At 39.0% G+C, this 18,593-nt stretch overlaps 1 protein-coding gene across 2 annotated transcripts in view; it reads right to left on the bottom strand.

Moving 5' to 3' along the window:
• The window catches only part of FBLN1 (fibulin 1), an 82,500-nt gene that overhangs the window by 43,966 nt on the left and 19,941 nt on the right, over positions 1 to 18,593 (bottom strand). For both annotated transcript variants that reach the window (XM_049821486.1, XM_049821487.1), the window contains exons 3-7: positions 15,008 to 15,143; positions 8,793 to 8,964; positions 6,218 to 6,277; positions 3,901 to 4,002; positions 1,855 to 1,992 (exon numbers count right to left, since the gene is read on the bottom strand). In XM_049821486.1, the coding sequence (XP_049677443.1) occupies positions 1,855 to 1,992; positions 3,901 to 4,002; positions 6,218 to 6,277; positions 8,793 to 8,964; positions 15,008 to 15,143 (608 nt within the window). The remainder of the gene's footprint in view (positions 1 to 1,854; positions 1,993 to 3,900; positions 4,003 to 6,217; positions 6,278 to 8,792; positions 8,965 to 15,007; positions 15,144 to 18,593) is intronic.

Raw genomic sequence — 18,593 nt, 5'->3', positions numbered from 1 at the left:
TTTAATCATATGTCCAAGTATGATTTTAATTTTAACCTTAGACCCAATGCAAACATTGTTCATTTCTTTCATAAGTGAATTAATTGGCCTTGATTCTCATCCATATTAAGGCTTGCAATATCCTTGCATTATTGTGCTTTAGAATGCACATAAATACGATTTCTGCTCACTTTAATATTCCATTCCAGTTCAGAATAGACAATAAATATTTGTGAATAAGTTATGGTTCAGATAAAGCAAACAAGGGCTCATGAGGCTTCATTCACAAATGTAGCCCCGTCCACATAAAAGCAACTACAAACTTAATGTTTGCCACCTTGCAATGGGATGAAATCTCCTAAAGCTATTAAAATACAGAAACTTTATAGCAATAGGATGCTTCAGCCTTCGCATTTATGCAGCTGACACAACAGTAGATGCAATTGCTTATCCCTAGAGCTTTCTGAGACTTAAGTAATGATTGTGGAGCCCCTTTTAAGTTTAGGATGGGTTAATGCCAAATTGGGTTCAGCAGGGGTCTACATGTTGCACAACTCAGTTGTTTTACTTGGCATTTAAAAATCATACATGAAGATTATTCATTTTCTCTTTTCATTGCTATTAACATAACATTAATAATTAATATTATTAACATATCTTATCCAGATAAGAAATTTCTAACATTAATGGCATCCATAATTTACTGTCTGTACACCTTTTTTTCCACCAGAGAAAGATTGTTAATACTTGCTGGTAAGCTATTTGTTGGCCTAAATCTGATGTCATTCAAATCAGCAGAAATTTTACTTCAAAGGGATCAAAGTTAGACCATGATACTTTGAAAAACATTGCCTGTATGTTCTGCAGGTTTTGCGTTGGAGTTTGTTCGTCAGCTGTTTTATTCAATCTATTATTCATCACTAATCTGTTTCTACAATAAAACCCTACCCAGAATTTTGGTTGCGTTAATTTACTCAGGGGAATGAAATTAGTCTGTTTATAAACAATTCTAAGCACAGGGGGAACAGACTTTCTCATAGTGGAAACCAATTCCACATCAAATGGAGTTCGCTGCTAATGTATATCTCCGTGAAGTTAGCATGTCAGGTGAAGTTACAGATGCACATAACAGCATACATTGAGCTAGATGCAACTTGAAATCAGTCATTTCTTTAGTAAAAAAAAAGACTATTACCCTTGTGTTCAAACATAGCTAGTCAAGAACAGTGCTTTTAACTCTTTTTCATTTTTAATCCTTAAGAATGTTGTGATTAAGAAATCAATCCCTTTGTAACAAATTTAAACCTCCTGAGGATAAAGGCTTACTTTTTTAAAAAGATGCATCTACCTTAGCATTTTCAAATTGAATCACCTAGTCACTCCACTTGCCACACTTCATTTCACACTCCAAAGTGTGCAAACTTGATTCTTTCAGGTGAAACTAAACCATTAAGTATGCTCCGGGAGCAGGATTTAGGCACTCCGTTCACTAATGAGCAACCAATTTACAGGACCAGACTAGAGCTAGCCAGAAGTAAACACCAGAAAAATGCATGTGGTCTGAATGCTGGGCCTTCAAAAGCAACTGTTTCAGTTCCCACGCCAGCTCCTGTCACACAACACAAATTGTCAGTGTAAAATAAATGGAGTTATCTCTCCTGGAAGTCTTTGTTGTAGTCCACAGACAGCCTGATCTGGTATCTGCAAGGTGACAGGTGGAAAATCTTTGTCCCAGAAGAACTAGCACTGTCTGTGTGTCCCTGCGTAACTACAGCTTACATGTGTATTTACCAAAAGTAAAAGAGCATGACATGATGATGTACTTATTTTTTTACTTAAGTCTGGAAGATTTCAGTTTCTCTGCAAAAGACGTACCTTTGCAACGACTGTCATCTGTTAGTTCATAACCAGTTCCGCAGCTCGTGTCCCGCTGACAGCGAAAGGATCCTAATGTATTGACACAGGTCTGTCCAATCCCACAGCTGTGTGTCCCAGTGATACACTCATTAATATCTAGAATATGCAAAACGATTAAAAAAAAAAGAAAGTAAATAGGAAACATGAAATCCCTGGGAAGAGATGAGGTCAAAGGCTAGCTGTGGGCACACCTCTAACCAGTCATTACTTTGAGCATCAGGATACAAAGAATGGTGTGGATTTGGCCTCAGACTCACACACCCACAACATGGCTACTCACCTCTGTTGTCAGACCGTGAGCCAGTAAAGACATTTTGACCCCACTGGTAACAGCACATATGACTGCTGATTCACTGTACTTAGGAAAGAGGAGGAAGCTGTACTGAGTGAGAGCAAAGGGCCAACTTCATCTGATTCAGCCCAGTAGCAGATTATAGTGACTATGTGAATGAGGCAAACTTTCAGAAATCCTTCCACTGTGCTGCCTCCCACCAACATATGGTTTAGGGACTCCCCGAGCCACAGACTGCAACTTTCTACTTAATTGCTACTGATAGACATTTCTTTTGTGAATTTTTTCATTTTCTCTTTGAATGCATAAGAAAATTTGGCATCCACGTGTATCAAATGTAAAAGTTCTTCCTTTTTATATTTCACACTAGGTTAGTGTTAATCTGACCAATCATCAATATCTTTTCTATATTCTGAAGTTTGTATCTGAGCTACTTACCTAGACTCCCTCTTCAGTCAATGACAAAAAAAGGCACTCCCAACAAGTAACGCTTTTTATCCTAGAATAGCTACAGAACAGGCAAGATGAACTGTGCCCTGGAAGTGCTTGTTTCTCTCAGCAACAAAAGGAGTCTAGACTGACTAGCTCAGAAGCAAATGTCTACATTGCACATGTCTGAAGTCAAGTGTGATGAGCTCTATCCCAGCCCATTTCATTTTATGTCCCTTTAGTTCTTCTTCTGAGAGAAACTTAACAATTCTTCCGCCTTGACTATTCCCATACCACTCACACTAGCCAAAACTTTCATCCTTTCTGTCAGTTGTTGTGCTGGTTTTGGCTGGTATAGAGTTAATTTTCTTCATAGTAGCTAGTATGGGGCTATGTTTTGGATTTGTGCTGAAAACAGTGTTGAAAATGCCAGGATGTTTTTGTTAGTGCTGAGCAGTGCTTACACAGTCAAGGCCTTTTCTGCTTCTCTCACTACCCCACCAGCGAGAAGGCTGGGGGTGCACAAGCTGGGAGAGGAGACAGCTGGGACAGCTGACCCCAACTGACCCAAGGGATATTCCAGACCATAGGACGTCGTGCTCAGCATATAAAGCTGGGCGAAGAAGAAGGAAGGGGGGGATGTTCAGACTGACAGCGTTTGTCTTCCCAAGTCACCATTACGCATGATAAGCCCTGCTGTCCTGGATATGGCTGAACACCTGCCTGCCCATGGGAAGTGATGAATTAATTCCTTGTTTTGCTTTGCTTGCGTGCACAGCTTTTGCTTTACCTATTAAACTGTCATTATCTCAACCCATGAATTTTCTTACTTTTACTCTTCTGATTCTCTCCCCCATCCCACTGTGAGGGAGATGAGTGAGTGGCTGCATGGTGCTTAGTTGCTGGCTGGGGTTAAACCATGACAGTCCTGTCCTTACAAGCTGAAGAATCCTACTCTATTTCATCTCCCTTATCAATTACTATCTACTATTGTAAAAGAGACCATGTATTTTATTTTGGTTTTATGCACAACAATAAATTCAAGATCTTCTGACTCTTCTCCACTCTAAATCCTCCATCTCTTCTATTGATTCTTTCTTAACTCCATCTTCCCACAACTCTCATTCCAACACTCCATTTAAATCAACTTTTAATGATCTCACCTCTTTCCCCAGCCGGCATAAGCATATTCTGATCTCTTCTGTCTGGATCTTTTTTTATCTATTCCTGCTGTTTTAAAACAATGATGTTGATAATCAAGGCAATGGTTTTATTTCTTTTACCTTCACAGTTGACACCATCTGGTTGAAGCTGATACCCAACAAAGCAGGAGCAGACGTAACTGGATCCTGTGTCTCTGCACTGCTGAGAGCAGGGCCCACCACCTAATTGGATATTTTAAGAAGTCTGATATGTAAGAAGCTCTTCACAGGAACTGAAACAAACCATTAATTTACAGGATGCTTGCTGATTTATTTAGAAAAGCAGATAACTGAACACACACATATAAAAAAGAAGGAAAGGGCTAAACACTGAATGAAGCATTTGTAATCACTGGATTCTTTTAGTTCTAAAAATGAATACAAGAAGGAACTAAATTAAGGCATCGCTTATGGCCCATCATTGTTAGAAGTTGAAGGGAAAATGCTGATGAGCTCAGACACCTCCTAAGGTTTTGGCTGGCAAGTTAAAACTTTATATGGTAATTACTGTAAAATAAGGAAGACGAGATGCATCACCATAAGCTAATGAAACATTTTCACTATTAGCTGCATTAGGATTTATTTTTAGCCCATCATTATTAGGACAATAATCCTGCATTAGCTATAGCACATGTTCTTTTCCTACCCAGCAGGCAGGAAACATGAAAGGGAGAAGAGGGTATTGTGGGTGACAAAGGTTTCAGAGAACCTAAAGGAACCAAGACTTACTACTGGGGTACTAAGGACCTAGTGAGATGTGTGCAGGAGTCACAAAGGATGTGAAAGAGAGCTGGGGTTATTCTGGCACACAGAAAGAGAGAATACTATAGGAAATTTACACAAAATTTGGCTCATCATTAAGAAAACTTACTTCTTCTCATCTTGTTAAGAAATAAATTAATATTAAAAACATTTAATATTCTCACAATAGAGAAAAGGTTATATACTTCCAACTACTTGTTGTAAGAGTACTGATATTCTTAGTACAAATAGAACCTGTCTTCTTCCATTTTTCAGAATAGCTGAATAGGCATTAAACAAAAGGTTTGGGATAAGCACAACCAATGTGGGCAAATGCAGCTGTAATACTTAAAATTTTTGAGTGAATTAAAATAATTTTTTAATTTGCAACAATTTCTAATGAGGACAGGGCCATTAATACACCACAGAAAATTAGGTCTGTACACAGTACTGGCAAAGGCAATGACATTAGAAGTAACCACAGTCTTGTGGTTGAGAAGGACAGCTACCACTTTCTGAACCTCTGCTAATACTGAGAGCTCCTGTCAGCCACAGTAAAACCCATCGTGGAGGTGTTGGAAGAACAGAATTAATTTCCTTATATAGCATGAAGGTGCTCCAAAACAAACTGCTAGAAGTTCCTCTGCCTAGGAAATCTGTTTCCCCTGGTGAAGTTTGGAAAATCACAAGTAATTCTGGCATGCCAAGTTTATCAGAAAATATACTGTAGACAGAAACTCTAATTTGTAATTAGTCATACCAATTCATCTCTTGCAGGCAGCTGATTAACTGACAAATGCAACAACTGATTACATAAAGAAATAATGCTAGGAAAATATATAACACATTTTTCTATGTCATCTCTTGTAATTAGCAGCTGGAGACAAAGAGGACAGCCAGGGTTGGCTTTGACTAGCTAATGACCTAGTAGACATTTCCATTCTCTCTTGAGTGTAATAGCTATACAACATGCAGCACAGTAAATCATCTCTCAACTGGAATATAAGTCTATTAAATTGATTTTATCCTAAATACATTACTTAGTTCTGAAATGCTTGTAGAAAATAATAAATCACTTCTGTTTTAAGTTTATAGACATGTAAATTGCATGCGACAAGCAATAAATCAGAATACTTAGCAGAACAATATCCCAATAACACATTCTTCCCAGGAGGCAGAACAGCCTGACTAATGAGGACAATAGCCGCTTTTCTTCCTTTTTTTCAGGTGATGCATCTCAAAAGGAAACAAGTTTCATTTCATATTCAATCACCCTGATCATCCCAAGAGGAGAATAAAAGAATGCACATATTTAATATAGGATCCCCATGTTCTGAAAAATCCAGAGTACTCCACGGGTTCAATGGGTAACACCTCTGAGGTATTACCCACTAGAAGTTAAATAAATTTAAATGTATAGTCTAAGCTTCAGTTGAATAAGATGAACTCCACTATGGGAGACAATGCCTTGTATTTAAGAACTTTTGAGGCATCACATAATGGCCTGCTATGTCTTAGAACACATCTTCATTCTGTTATTTTTACTATAACTAGCCTAGGCTAAAGGTTTTGGCTAATCTCTAGATCTAAGTTTGCTTCACTTTTATTGGAGACAATCACAAAAGAGCTGGCTAACAGGACTAGTTACCTGACTTACCTCTGCAGCCATCATGCAGATAAGGATCTTCTTGGTCTAGTTCCTCCTTTGAAATTTCAACTAAAAAGAGGAGAGATAGGCATTAGAGGAGAAAGCACTTTTCTTCTCACAGTAAAAAGCTGCTTGCTTGAGACAGGACTCAGACCAGGGTTCTGGATAAACCAGGACAAAATTAAAGAGCATTATTTACATATTTTACAGCTATTTCACACTTAAATTTGACATTCAAATGCACACAGCCATGGGGCATTTTCCATCTGGCTGATTCAATAGGAAAATCACGCTGTGATCATAGATTACATATGGGTTGAGATTTTCAAATGCAGGTTTTTAACATTAGGCTTTTAACCAGAGCTTAACCTCATTTTCATAAGACATGTTGTTGAGGCATGCTTGGCTTCCACTGACTTTATAGTAGCTTGGGGTACTCACAGTTTTAATGAAAATCAGATTAACCTCAGTTATTTATTTAGACTTCATTCCAAAAAGAACTCCACACCCAACTTTTGGGCACCTACTTACGGCATTCTTTCAAATGTACTTCTTATACCTTAATTCTGAGAGCTCTGATGAGCGGTACTTCTACGTCCATGTGTCCTGAGAGTTCTTTCTCTCCACACGAAGGACATAAAAGAGCTGAGTAAATCCACTGCCTGAACCCATTGCTTGCCCAAAGGACTAGCTAATGGACTTCCTCCAATCCTGCCACTTTGGACACAGGGGAAATGGTAAGTTGGTAGTGAGCTGTGTAAAAACACAATCTCAAAATACTCTGGTTATTGAATAGGAAGCTTAGTCTCATTTCAGTGATTGTCCATAAGCCTATTCAACCAGCAGTCACTTACAAGCAAATAATATATCATGGAAGTGAAAGCAAGTTTTTGTGCAGTGGCACAAGGCTGGGTTCGTACATTGAGTCCTCAAGCCATAGGGGTACATTTTGGTCACCCAGAAGCTAATGAAATCAGTTTGCCCAAGTCTGGTCTGATTTTGTAGAGGTCTCTGGGGACACAGTGCCAGACATTACTCTTTACATGACTAAGAAAGTGTCATACAGGGAGTTAGCTTGCCCCACCCTGTGCAGCAGAATGCCTTGCATGCCTTGCTATTGCACAACACAAACACAAGGTGCTAGTCCAAGAAGCTGCCTTAAAAAATGGAGACTGATCTCCCCTTCATGACTAACAAAGGTGTCTATTCATGTTGCCTGCTCTGCCTTTCTACAAGCAATTTTTATGGTCAATAGGGATATTTGGCATACATTCAACCACCTGCTTGTTTCTTAGTTTAATGATAAGAACATTGTCCTGCCCTGCTTGTTGACATAGACCTATCTTTGCAACGCATAATGGTTATTATGTGTGCCATAATAACAATACTAACCATACACATAATGGTTGTTATGCGTGCCACTTGCCCACAAGGGTAAGTGGGGAAATACTGTAGGCTGTGCTCACAATTATGGATTTTCAGGTGTTGATATATATCTCATGTCATGCAGGTAGTCTTGAGTCTGCCCTGTTTTGTTATTAGCAGAGTGGTCCAAGTGCAAGATATCTACCAGTCCAGTCACTTCAGCCAGTGCTAATGGACAAGGGGAATTCCCCCGCTGAGACAGCAGTACACAAAGAAACTGGCAGGGTATTTCTAAATGTTACTGGGTAAGTGTGTACACTGACATAAAACAGATTTGAAAAACCTGAAACAAATCTGATAACACACTGGCTCAAGGAGACCAAGGCAAGCTTTTGTGGTGGGGTTTGGGTTTAAGTCATTGGTTAAGATGAGGTCTCCCAAAATCTGTCACTGGAGATCTGCAAGCCAGACTGCATGTTTTCAGTGCTCAGCTGCCCACAAGGGAGGCAACACTATACAGCATGACTTTTTTCTCCACTTTCAGGTCTGCCTGCTAAGTGAAAAAGGCAAAAAACCCCCGAAACCCAGGTCTGTAAGGGTCAGTATGTCCACACTCACTCACTTTCTTCAGCTCTGTGGACTAGGTGTGGAGGAGGGTGTCAGGAGCTGCTGCCATCTAGACACTCCTCTCTCTTGAAAATGTCGAAAGAAATGCCAATACCACATTTCCCAGAAATGTTCAGTTCTCCCAGACAGTCCAGGCATTTCAAACACCCTCAGTTTGTGGGCATTTGCCTCTCACACAAAAGGCAACATCTGGATTCTGCCAAGCTGGCAAAGGCCATTTTAAATCCAATTAAAAGCATCAGTTGTTGAATTTCTTTTTAATTAAGAATTTATCAGTGGGAAAAATCCTATTAAAAATTAATAGCTTATACTCAGTTATCAAGATGAGATCATTAGTGGCCAAAATAACCTGTCTTACAGTTAAGTTCTGACACCAGGAATTGAGTGACGACTTTCCAGCTCTTTCAGCCTCCTGTACACAATGTCTCAGCTATTACTATTCAAAAAAATGAGTTCCAAAACATGCATCATTAAATTACTCAGAGGAGATCTCAAGTTAGAGGAATTCCAACAGAAATAATTTAAAGTACAAGCACTCCTTGTACCCCATATCATTTTGTTTCTCACTCTTTTATATTGCAACATAAAATACCTTGCTCCTTTTTAGGAGCATCATCTCTGATGGACACATCAATGCCTTCTTGACCCTTCAAACAGCAAGCTCTGAAGACAATTCCACACTGGTATCCTATCTTCGGGTTGGGTTCACAACTCTGTCCTTGAATTTGGGCAGCCTTTCCCAGCAAACAACAATAACAACATATCTGTTAAAAAAAAAAAAAAAAGTCAAATCCTAGCTCTGAACAAATCAATGCAAATTTTGTCAGTAGTGTCAATAGCATTATCTCACTTTGGCAAACTGATGGAAAATTTTCTGCAAACTCTTTAAGAACTCCTGGTATACTTAGGCTCAGACATTTTAATTGTAGTTTAGTTCCATGAGCTCTGCATCTGGCCTACATATAGCCAAGCACAGAGCCTGGATCCAGTTCTCACAAATATTGTGTATGTGTGAATGTGTGTGCAAGGTGATGTGAAGGACCAGAATGGTCCACATATGTATATGAATTTTCATTGCTCCCTGCCTGCATGGCCCAATTTCAAATACCAGTGAACAGTGGGAACTCTTAACATCTCTGCTTCCCTTTTGTGTCCAGTCCAATTAAAATGGGACACGATCAGTGAAGTGCATAACTCAGTTTAATTATAAACTGCTTACTCAACCTCCCAGCAAAAAATACACCTCTCTGAACTAACAGACAAACAAGCAAACAAGCATGATTCATCCAAGGTTAGTGTTAACAGGTCATAAAGAGAAGCTCTTCTGCTCTGAAAAACAGACTACAGAGTCAAACATTATCTAAAAGCATCACAGTCCTGACATGGCTTCCAGCAACAAAACATGATCTACCTCTTCCAGACCTGCTGAACTACACCCCCAAATACACCACAGAAGTGAACACAGGACAAGTTAATCCCATGGAGGTTTCTTTTTCTTTTAACTTAAGGGGACACTGCTCATTATTCATTTTTCTTCCTTGCTGTTAGAAAGCAGCAAAGATGTTTGGTTCTCTGGAACTGGTGTCTGCCAATTGCTACTGTCATGTAAAGGCAGATTTAAGCTTTTATTGTTAATTTCACTATTCTTCCAGACACTTTTTTGCTTGAAGAAAATAGCCTGCGCCATTAAACAGAGCAGATGGAATGTAAAATAACTAAACATGGAACTAAATTTCTGTAATTCTGTAATTCAAGGCCTTAAGCACCACACCTATTGAAAAGAAGGCAACTATTACATTTCTTTCATTACTCTGAGATGTATACCCTGCCTATATTCTAAGTTTTCCCTTATATGGTATTATATATGTTTCTCTCTCTGCAAGTCAGTGAAAGGCTCTTTTAAAACCTACAGCAGCATGAAAGTAAAATAAAATCTTTTTTCCTTGTTTCTTCAGTATTTTTTACTTTACAGCATTTTGAAGTATGTAAGCATGCTATTCTGTACTTTGTCTTTAAATACACAGCTGAATCCTTTCCCTGCTGCAGAATGCTGTATGGCAAGAACTATTCCCTCCTGGCCAGTGCTGGGGTGTTGTTTTCATGCCCACCATAACACTAAGGTACATGTTTTCCCTTATTAACTACTGTTTGGTAGGATGGTTCCTCACTACCTACTTTTTTTACTCAGTTCTCCAACTACTTTCATCCAGTGGCGGATGCTCTGGTTTCATCACTAATGTATCTGGGGTATTTCCATCTTTTCTTGCTTTTCTGGATAACTTTAGAAATAAATACTTGATGATCTCTTCCAAGAATTGCAACATTTCTGAATATTTATTCTAACAAGTCTAACATTTTCCTGAGGCATCCTTCTCAAAGTTTTTAACATCTGTCTATAATTTTGTTGGATTTCCAATTTTCACAACCATAAATTAGAAGACAGAAATGAAAACTGAGCTGAAGACATTTTGTTTGACTTAAGCTTGCATATTTTTGATAACCAAATCTTATTTAAATTACTGAATACAGCTGATGCCTTGCCAAATTTTGACATTATATACTTCTGGATATCCTCACTGGCTTCTACTGTTAGTTATATGAATTGACTCAATCTATTTCTTTGTCTTGTCACACAACTCTCAATTTGGGAGTTATAGAGTTTCTCTGGATTTTTTTTGTAAAGAGCGATCATTAATTGACATTCTTGAAGTGTTGAATAACCTTATGTTCTTTATTTCTTCCAGGTTGAGCCACCACTTGAAAGACCTCTGTCTCCAGCTAATGTAAATCTTCAAGTACAGAACTTGCCAAATCTTGCAATGTCTGTAAGAAACTGTATCCTCATTTAACATAATTGTTGGAACCATTTGTTCCAACCTGTATTTATTCTAACTGTGCGTGATGCATCTTGATTTAACATCTTGATAATGATAATAATTTATGTTGCTATACCACAGCCAAAATGATCCAGAGATGGAAAGTGTCAAATGTTTTCTTAACTGATGTTTATGGTAACTGGCTTTTAATATTGACCCTAGAAGATTCTGCACTGGCAGTCCTAAAGGCTAACATTTCCTGTTCAACTAAAGAAAAAAGATGGAGAAGCTGATGAATGGCCTTGTGCTCAGAGCACAGCCAGGACTCTGTAGACTCACATACATCTCCACATCTCTCACCTGTGAACTGGGAAAGTCACTTTTTCTTTCAGTTCTCTCACTGTGGAATGATAGTAATATAGCAGTGATAAGGCTAGTTTAACTCATGTTCATGGAGCACTCTGGTATTCTGAGACACAAAGCAGTATGTCATTATAACTATCACTATCCTGGTAAGATTAATCTCAACACTTCCTTTTTCACACTAATCTTTTCAGGGTTGTTAGTCTATTCTGAAAGACTTTAATCCTTTAGTCTGGAGTGCAGTCTAGACTCCATATTAGTTCAGTTCTTGATGTGTTTGCAGCCATTTTCAAAAGACTGCCAGCTGCCCAGAGGCACGTTGCAATGGCCATTCACCCATTTGCTAGAACCATCGCTGCCTTCAGGGATGGTACAATCTAACAATTACACACTTCCACTGCCTGTAAGCCTTTGCTTCTTAAGTGATCCCAATAATAATCTCAAACATTTTTTCCTTTGCCTTTCCCCTGTTATTAGCAAAAGGCCATGCAGCTTCAAAGCCATGCCTTGATCTTCGTGTCTGGATACAAAGCTGTGTCCTACTTGAAGTCCTATGATCCCTTGACTGCTCTTATACCTGGCCTTCTCACAGAAAGGAATAAAGATGGAAGGAAAAAAGGAATGAATTGTTAAATGTGAGAAGTTTCAAGATTTATTTTTGGTTTGATTAGGAAGAATCTGAAATTGCTTTCATCAATAAGGTCTCTTAATTAGTTAAATTTTCTAATAGGTCTTTATTCTTTATGTCACCGTATAAATTACCAGATCTGGAAGGGTGAACCATGTATTAACATTGCTTTTGTGTATCTGTCCACAAGAGGTCTCTCACTTCCTGAAATCCAGACTAACTAGTAGATGCTATGAAAAACAGACAAAAAAATACAATACAAATAACTCAGTGGAATTTTTCAGAACTTTCTAAGATTTGAACAAAAATAGAAAATAAGTTCAACAGCCCAAAGCAATAAAACTTCTGCGCTCACCTGATACACACAACCAAAGTATTCTTGACAAAACTGGGGAGATGAGGCTGTATCTCGATCTTTGGAAAAAGAAAGTACCTATGACAAATTCTGGGGAAAATGTCCTAGCACCTTAAAGAAGGTCAAATTGCTAGAAGGTTCACTCCTTTCTCCAGAGCTGTTGTGGTGGAAACTTTCATAAAACCATTTCTACATCCCCCAGATCAGCAACAAGTCTGGAAATTGATTACTGTCTTTTGATGAAGATTTTAAATATTAATTTTGCATCCTTTTTTTCAAGGCAAGAAAAGCTATGCTTCCAAAAATACGGAGCAGTAAAATTATGCCCACCATTGCCTATGCCTATTGCCTTTAAGTGTAAAAGCTGAGGCAAGTGTTTTCAAAACATGGTCTTTTTATCTTCTTTCCAATCGCAAGTTTTGGATTCAAAAGAAAGATTAGCTGCCTCATTTGCTGCAAAGTGCTGTGATTAATCCTACTAACTGAATTACTAAATCACTCTTTCTGCTTCCTTGAAGGAGAGAAAGAAGATCCAAGAGATTTCCTATGCTACCTAAGCTAAACAAGAACAGACCAACTCAGGCAAAATGAGATTCAAGCCCATGTGAGATGGGCTTGGTGTGAATTAAGAAGTTTGTTTACCACAGCAGGGCACAATTGCCAGATACACGTATGTCTCAAGGTCATCAGATTCAAAATGTATTCAACAAACAAAATGATGAATTGTTCACTGATACTAGATCATAAATCATCTATGTCCATCATGGATCAAAGAGATTATCTACAAAGATACTCCTACAGCTAACTCAGTACAGTTATTAAGTGTAGGATATTCCTGTTGGGGGGGTGGGGCAGAACATGGCACACAAAGATTAAATAACACTGACTACGTTTATACCAGTAAATTAAACAGGGACAGAATATGGGCTCAGGCATTGTCCCACAATCATCTGCAATGTTTAAATATTAGCAAGCTCTACTGGCAACTAACATCCTCTCAGACAATGCTGAAGCATATTTGGAGGTTAGGACAGGCCAGCGAGTGTTCCCAACAGCCCTCATGCACTGTGTTTTGCAAAGGAAAGATGTCAGTTATGTGACATGAGCCCAGTCCATTTTGATTAATAATACAGCTGTCACCATGAAAACCTACCATCTTTAAAGAAGTCTGGCCATTTTAAAAGCAAAATCATTAACTCTTCTTCCTCATGCTGACAAGCCCACATAGGGAAACATCAGTCAACTGATGGGAAGTGGGTTTCCTTGAACAGTTGTGTTCTGTTTTAGAGTTGTCTCATGGCTTGTGTTTAAAACAGTGCTGCTATTATAAACCTGCCTCTGGTAGCAAGCGCTTGAATCTGCAGAGTAGTCGCCATCACAGTCCTTGTTCATCTGTTCATAGCCCTTCAAAAGTACTGACACAGAGGGCTAAGTATTTTTTTGTGCTATATTCAGATTGGGGTGGACAAGCTTCCTAATGGTAAAGGCTGCACAGAGGAATCTCTGTGCTAGGAACAGGGCATACCCTGGACATGGTCAACAGGTAACATATGTCCTCTCTGGGGGACATGCTCCACCACGGGACAAAATCACGCTACACATGCAGACAAGTTTGTGACAACCCAACAACGCCAGCCTCATCAGCATGTGTTACCTTTCTTCTACTCACAGCGAGAACGTGGATTACTTCACAGCCCTGGCATCAGCAGCATCCTACTGCCAGGAACACAATCAAGCAAGCATTTTGAAGAAATATGAAACTTGTCAGTCAGACATTATCTGCCATCTTCTATAGAGTAGATTTTTTAACTGAATGAACCAAAACATTCAGCATCTTTGAGCAATGGGAAGAATTAAAATCACTCTATTTTCATCACCACTGAAAGAAATCCTTAACAGGACCAGAGGTGTTCATGACTGGGTCACGGTCAAGATCATGATCTTACTGTTTGAACTTTCTTCCCAAAACACTCTGCAGAGTGGTATGTGGTATGAATATGGTCCCTTTCAAGAAATGAGACACAAAGACAGTAATAAAGGCAGAGGGCAGGGCACAGATTAACTAACGATGCCAATGATAGGCATTTTTATTCTAATATCAAATGCTTTTATCACAAGCTTTCAGATGTCTCCATTCAATTGTAAATCAAAGTCATGTTAACTAAGGACACATACACAAGTGGGAATTGTAAGTACGCTGAGAGGATTAACTTCAGCCCTACCCCTTTGGACCACCAATACTGAAAACCACTGAGTTTGCTGTTAGGCCATGAGGCTCTAATGAAAGCTAAAGTCTGAAACACATCTGTGTTTCTCACCCATCCCTTCCTACAGCATTGATGTCTTCTCTTCATGCAAAAGTAGTTTCCTAGCCAACTACCCATTCAAGACTTTCAACCCTTTTGCATTCTACCCTCTTCCTCTGCTAAAATGTAATAAGACAGTCTGCTTCACTCAACAAGGAACTGTTTCTCTCCAAGAAGCACAAAGTGGACAGCCTTAACAGAGACATGAGGAGTAGATGGGAAAAACTTGTTTATGTGCATCAAACTGAGTACAGTGATGTTCAGGGTCAACCCTTAATACCAATCTAGACAGTCAATACCATTTCTTGAAGCCAAACAGGAGTAGCTCTAATGTCTCACCTTGAAGTATTCAGCTTCACAGGTAGAATTTTCACCAATATGTGAGTCACACTCCTCACGCACGTTGGCAAATTCAATCCCATCTGAACAGTACTGCTTCTCCAACTGGCTGTGGCAGCACTGTACCTGAGTCATGCTGACAAAAGGATGGAAGCAATGGGAGAAGAATGTCATATATAGGTCAAGAACAGATAATGCAAGTTTTGATAATTAACATTTGTGCTAGTCTCAAGGAAAGAGGTTACTGTGGGCACACATTTTAGGTACAAAGTAAAAATATTCTCTAGGAGTAGGCAGAATGTCTAGGTGATATGTTTAATACAGTTTAACTACTGGTCTACCTTGCAGTCTGTCCTAAAAATTTTTTTAAGCAAATGGATAACTTCAGCCATATTTGCCACAGGGGTCAAGGTCTCCAGGACTTGCATTCTTGCACGTTTTGTGAGAGTTGGTGGCTGAAGAGAGGATGGTGAGAACCAAATTGGTGCTCTGATTGATGGAAGGGAGAAATCAGGCCATGGACATTGTGAGAGTCTGCAATCCCCTGGGCAGTCTACCCTCGCACCTGCTGCCCCTTGCTCAAACAAACAGGTACGGCACGTTGAAGTGTTGCTCTGTGGGACAAATGGAGATATGGGGAGAAGTGAAGATACCAACTGAAGTCATAGTGAGAAACAGAGTGTACTGCAAGCAAGAGGCAAAGAAAGACAAAGGAGAGAAGAGTAATACAGGGCAGAAAGATGTGGAGAGGAGACAGGATAAAAATCTGCAGGAATCTCAGCTCTGTTAGTTCCACTGCTCATAAAATTATTCTACTTTATCTCGGTTTCAGTGAATAAATGGAAAACTCCTTCCTGTGGGAAAAGAATCTACGTGAGGAGGGTTTAAACTCCTCCACTCCTGTTGCTACTGCCACTTGAATGCAAAGCTCACTGAAGGAGTTCTCTCCCCTCTCTCCACTCTGTTTTTATGTGTAATTCTGCTTTGTTAGGTAGCATTGTGGGTGGAGCTTGCAGTTTAAAGCTCTTCCACTGCTACGTCCTGTAACAGACACCAGGAAACACAGAAAAAAGTTGAAGAAGAGTTACAAATCAGATTACACATACAAGGACATAAACATATCCATGTGTTTTGTGATAACCCAATTTCACTATGAATAATGTTACCTGAGTTCCCAGGGGGAAAGGAAATTATCCCAAAGGCAATCCAAGATGATAAATTCTATTTATAGTACAAAAGGGGCACCTAAAAGGCATGCCCTGATATGTTAGAGCTCTGTAAGAAATGTACAGAAAAACCCTATAAACACACTTTTATACCCATCAGCATGGGAAATCTTATACATCTTACAGACCAACAACACTGAACGCATTCTCTTTGCTATTAAGAGTATTCACCTATTTTTTTCCTTCAACTCTAGTTATTTGAACTGATGGGTAACATCTTTTCAAGGATTACCTAGAAATACATAAAACTATAAAGATATTCAGCACACCAATACCTTTTACTCTTAAAAATCCTTTATTTACACTGTTGCTAATTTTGGAAGCATAAGGAAGAGGGACAGGTTAGCCGCACCACTGAACTACAGGCTTCTCCTACTATCATCTGAGATAAGTGGATTCCCATGCATCACCTCTGGAGGAGCTTCCCTGCTCTTGATGACCATAGGATGAGCTTTCAGCTCCCAGGCAGCATGAGAGACTCCCTCAGCTCTAAGATAGGCCACCCAGTCCAGCCCACTAAAAGCAGGGGACATGTGGGTAGTGGGTCAGATTCTGCATCTCTGTGCATATTGGTGAGGCGAGGTTGTCAAACTACATTCCTGAAGATTCCCCATTCTTATTTATTGGGTTTTGTAATGGTCTGACTGTGCAGTTCTCACTTGGACAAAAACAGCTATGAGATTTCAATGCATAGGAACAAAACCAGGATAAGTGCATGAACAAATTATTCAAAAATAGACTCTAAAGTCATAGCAAGAAGTTAAGCCCAGGACAGTAACTTTATTTGGCAGAATATTTGAAAGTTTTGATATTTGATTTAGTTCCAGTTTGGAAGAATATGTAGCTTTTTTGTTGCTGAAATTCCCTCTGAAGCAGAATTTCCATTCCCTGCCCAGCTCTGGGGTGGTCTGACTGTCAGGACTTTGGAAGCCTGTAAAACCTGAACTTCAAGCCCAAGAGTGTGGGAGCTGAGACTTTCCAGCTCCTTCAGCCCTCCAAGTCCTGTTGAGGAGCTAGATATGTTAGCCACAGACAAACAAACAAACAAACAATAGCAGTCTTTCAGTAGATCTGTTTGATTTCCAGTGTGGCTTTTTTTTTTTTTTTCAAATAAAAGTAATCTCTTTGAAATCTCTGACAAATTGGCAATTTCAACCAAAACAAAAAAGTTTCTTAAAATGTTTCCCACAGCTGTATTCATAAGTCATGTGGCCCACCCCAACTGTAACAAGGAATTAAACATCAATTGAATACTAGATTAAAATACCATTTGTTCATTCTCAGAACAACAATAAAATCACACTTCATTGCCCAAATCCTACGGTGAAGTTGCACTGGTAGCAAATATTGCTGGAGACTGTAAACACTTGTGTGGCTGTAACAGAGGTAGAAATCCTTGAAAGATGGCAGAGAAAAATGCTAGAAAAATCTGCACAGCACTGGTCTTCCAGCTGCAACTTAGCCTGCCCAGCTGGCCATCCTTTTCCCTTTGCACACCAGCCCACGTGCAGATGGTCACTAGAGTATACCACCACAAGCTCTTCAGACTCCAATACTGTTGGAGATGAAGAGTGTTGCTCCCTGTCTTTGGTAAGTTACATGTGTCTTCCTGGCTTAGACCCTAATATAATACATACCCACTTTCTACTTCACAGCAGAGTAAAGGAGCCATCTCTACTTGCTAACAGGACATCTAGATTTGTCTCTTCGTGTAAACCCTTTCAACTCTCCCTGTGTAGCATTCCTATTAACTTCATGTCTACAGACAGCTTACAATATTGGTCTCTAAAAAAAGAAAGTGGAGGAGTACTTTCCTGTGTTTTTTTTTTTTTTTAATTACTCATAATAATTAAAAAGGCCAAAGGCTACTTCCTCCTTATCTGCCCTATTTTGAATTTCAGTTAAAACAGTGAAACAGAACTTTATTGAAATAAATAGGAATTAACAACATGGCTGAAATCTTAAAACACTAAATATGTAATCTCTAGGAGCATGAGGCCTCACAACTGACATTCACTTAGGATACTTCAAGTAAAATCATGCATCTCTGAAAGACAAGTTTTATTCATGGCTCACTAGTGAATGGAAATCACTCACACATTTAAAAAATCCTTATTCTTTGTTGCAGATCCTGATCTAAAATTAAATTTATTTCATTACTAGGTAATTTGATTATAAATCAAGTTAAGGAATCATGTTTTCTATTCTCACTTTTAATTTCTGTTAAAATGTAACCAATGTAACTGATTTTTCATGGAATAAATTTCCATCTGAAAATCTACAAGGCCATTAACCTCCACAATCCTTTCACATTTATTATTCTCCTTCCCAGAGGATGCACTCCTAAACCAGCACGGATT

Source organism: Accipiter gentilis, chromosome 18 (genome assembly GCF_929443795.1).
Source record: "Accipiter gentilis chromosome 18, bAccGen1.1, whole genome shotgun sequence".
NCBI classification, from domain to species: Eukaryota; Metazoa; Chordata; class Aves; order Accipitriformes; family Accipitridae; genus Astur; species Astur gentilis.
The sequence above is the reverse complement of the archived record's forward strand: the minus strand, read 5'-3'. Positions and strand labels throughout refer to the sequence as shown.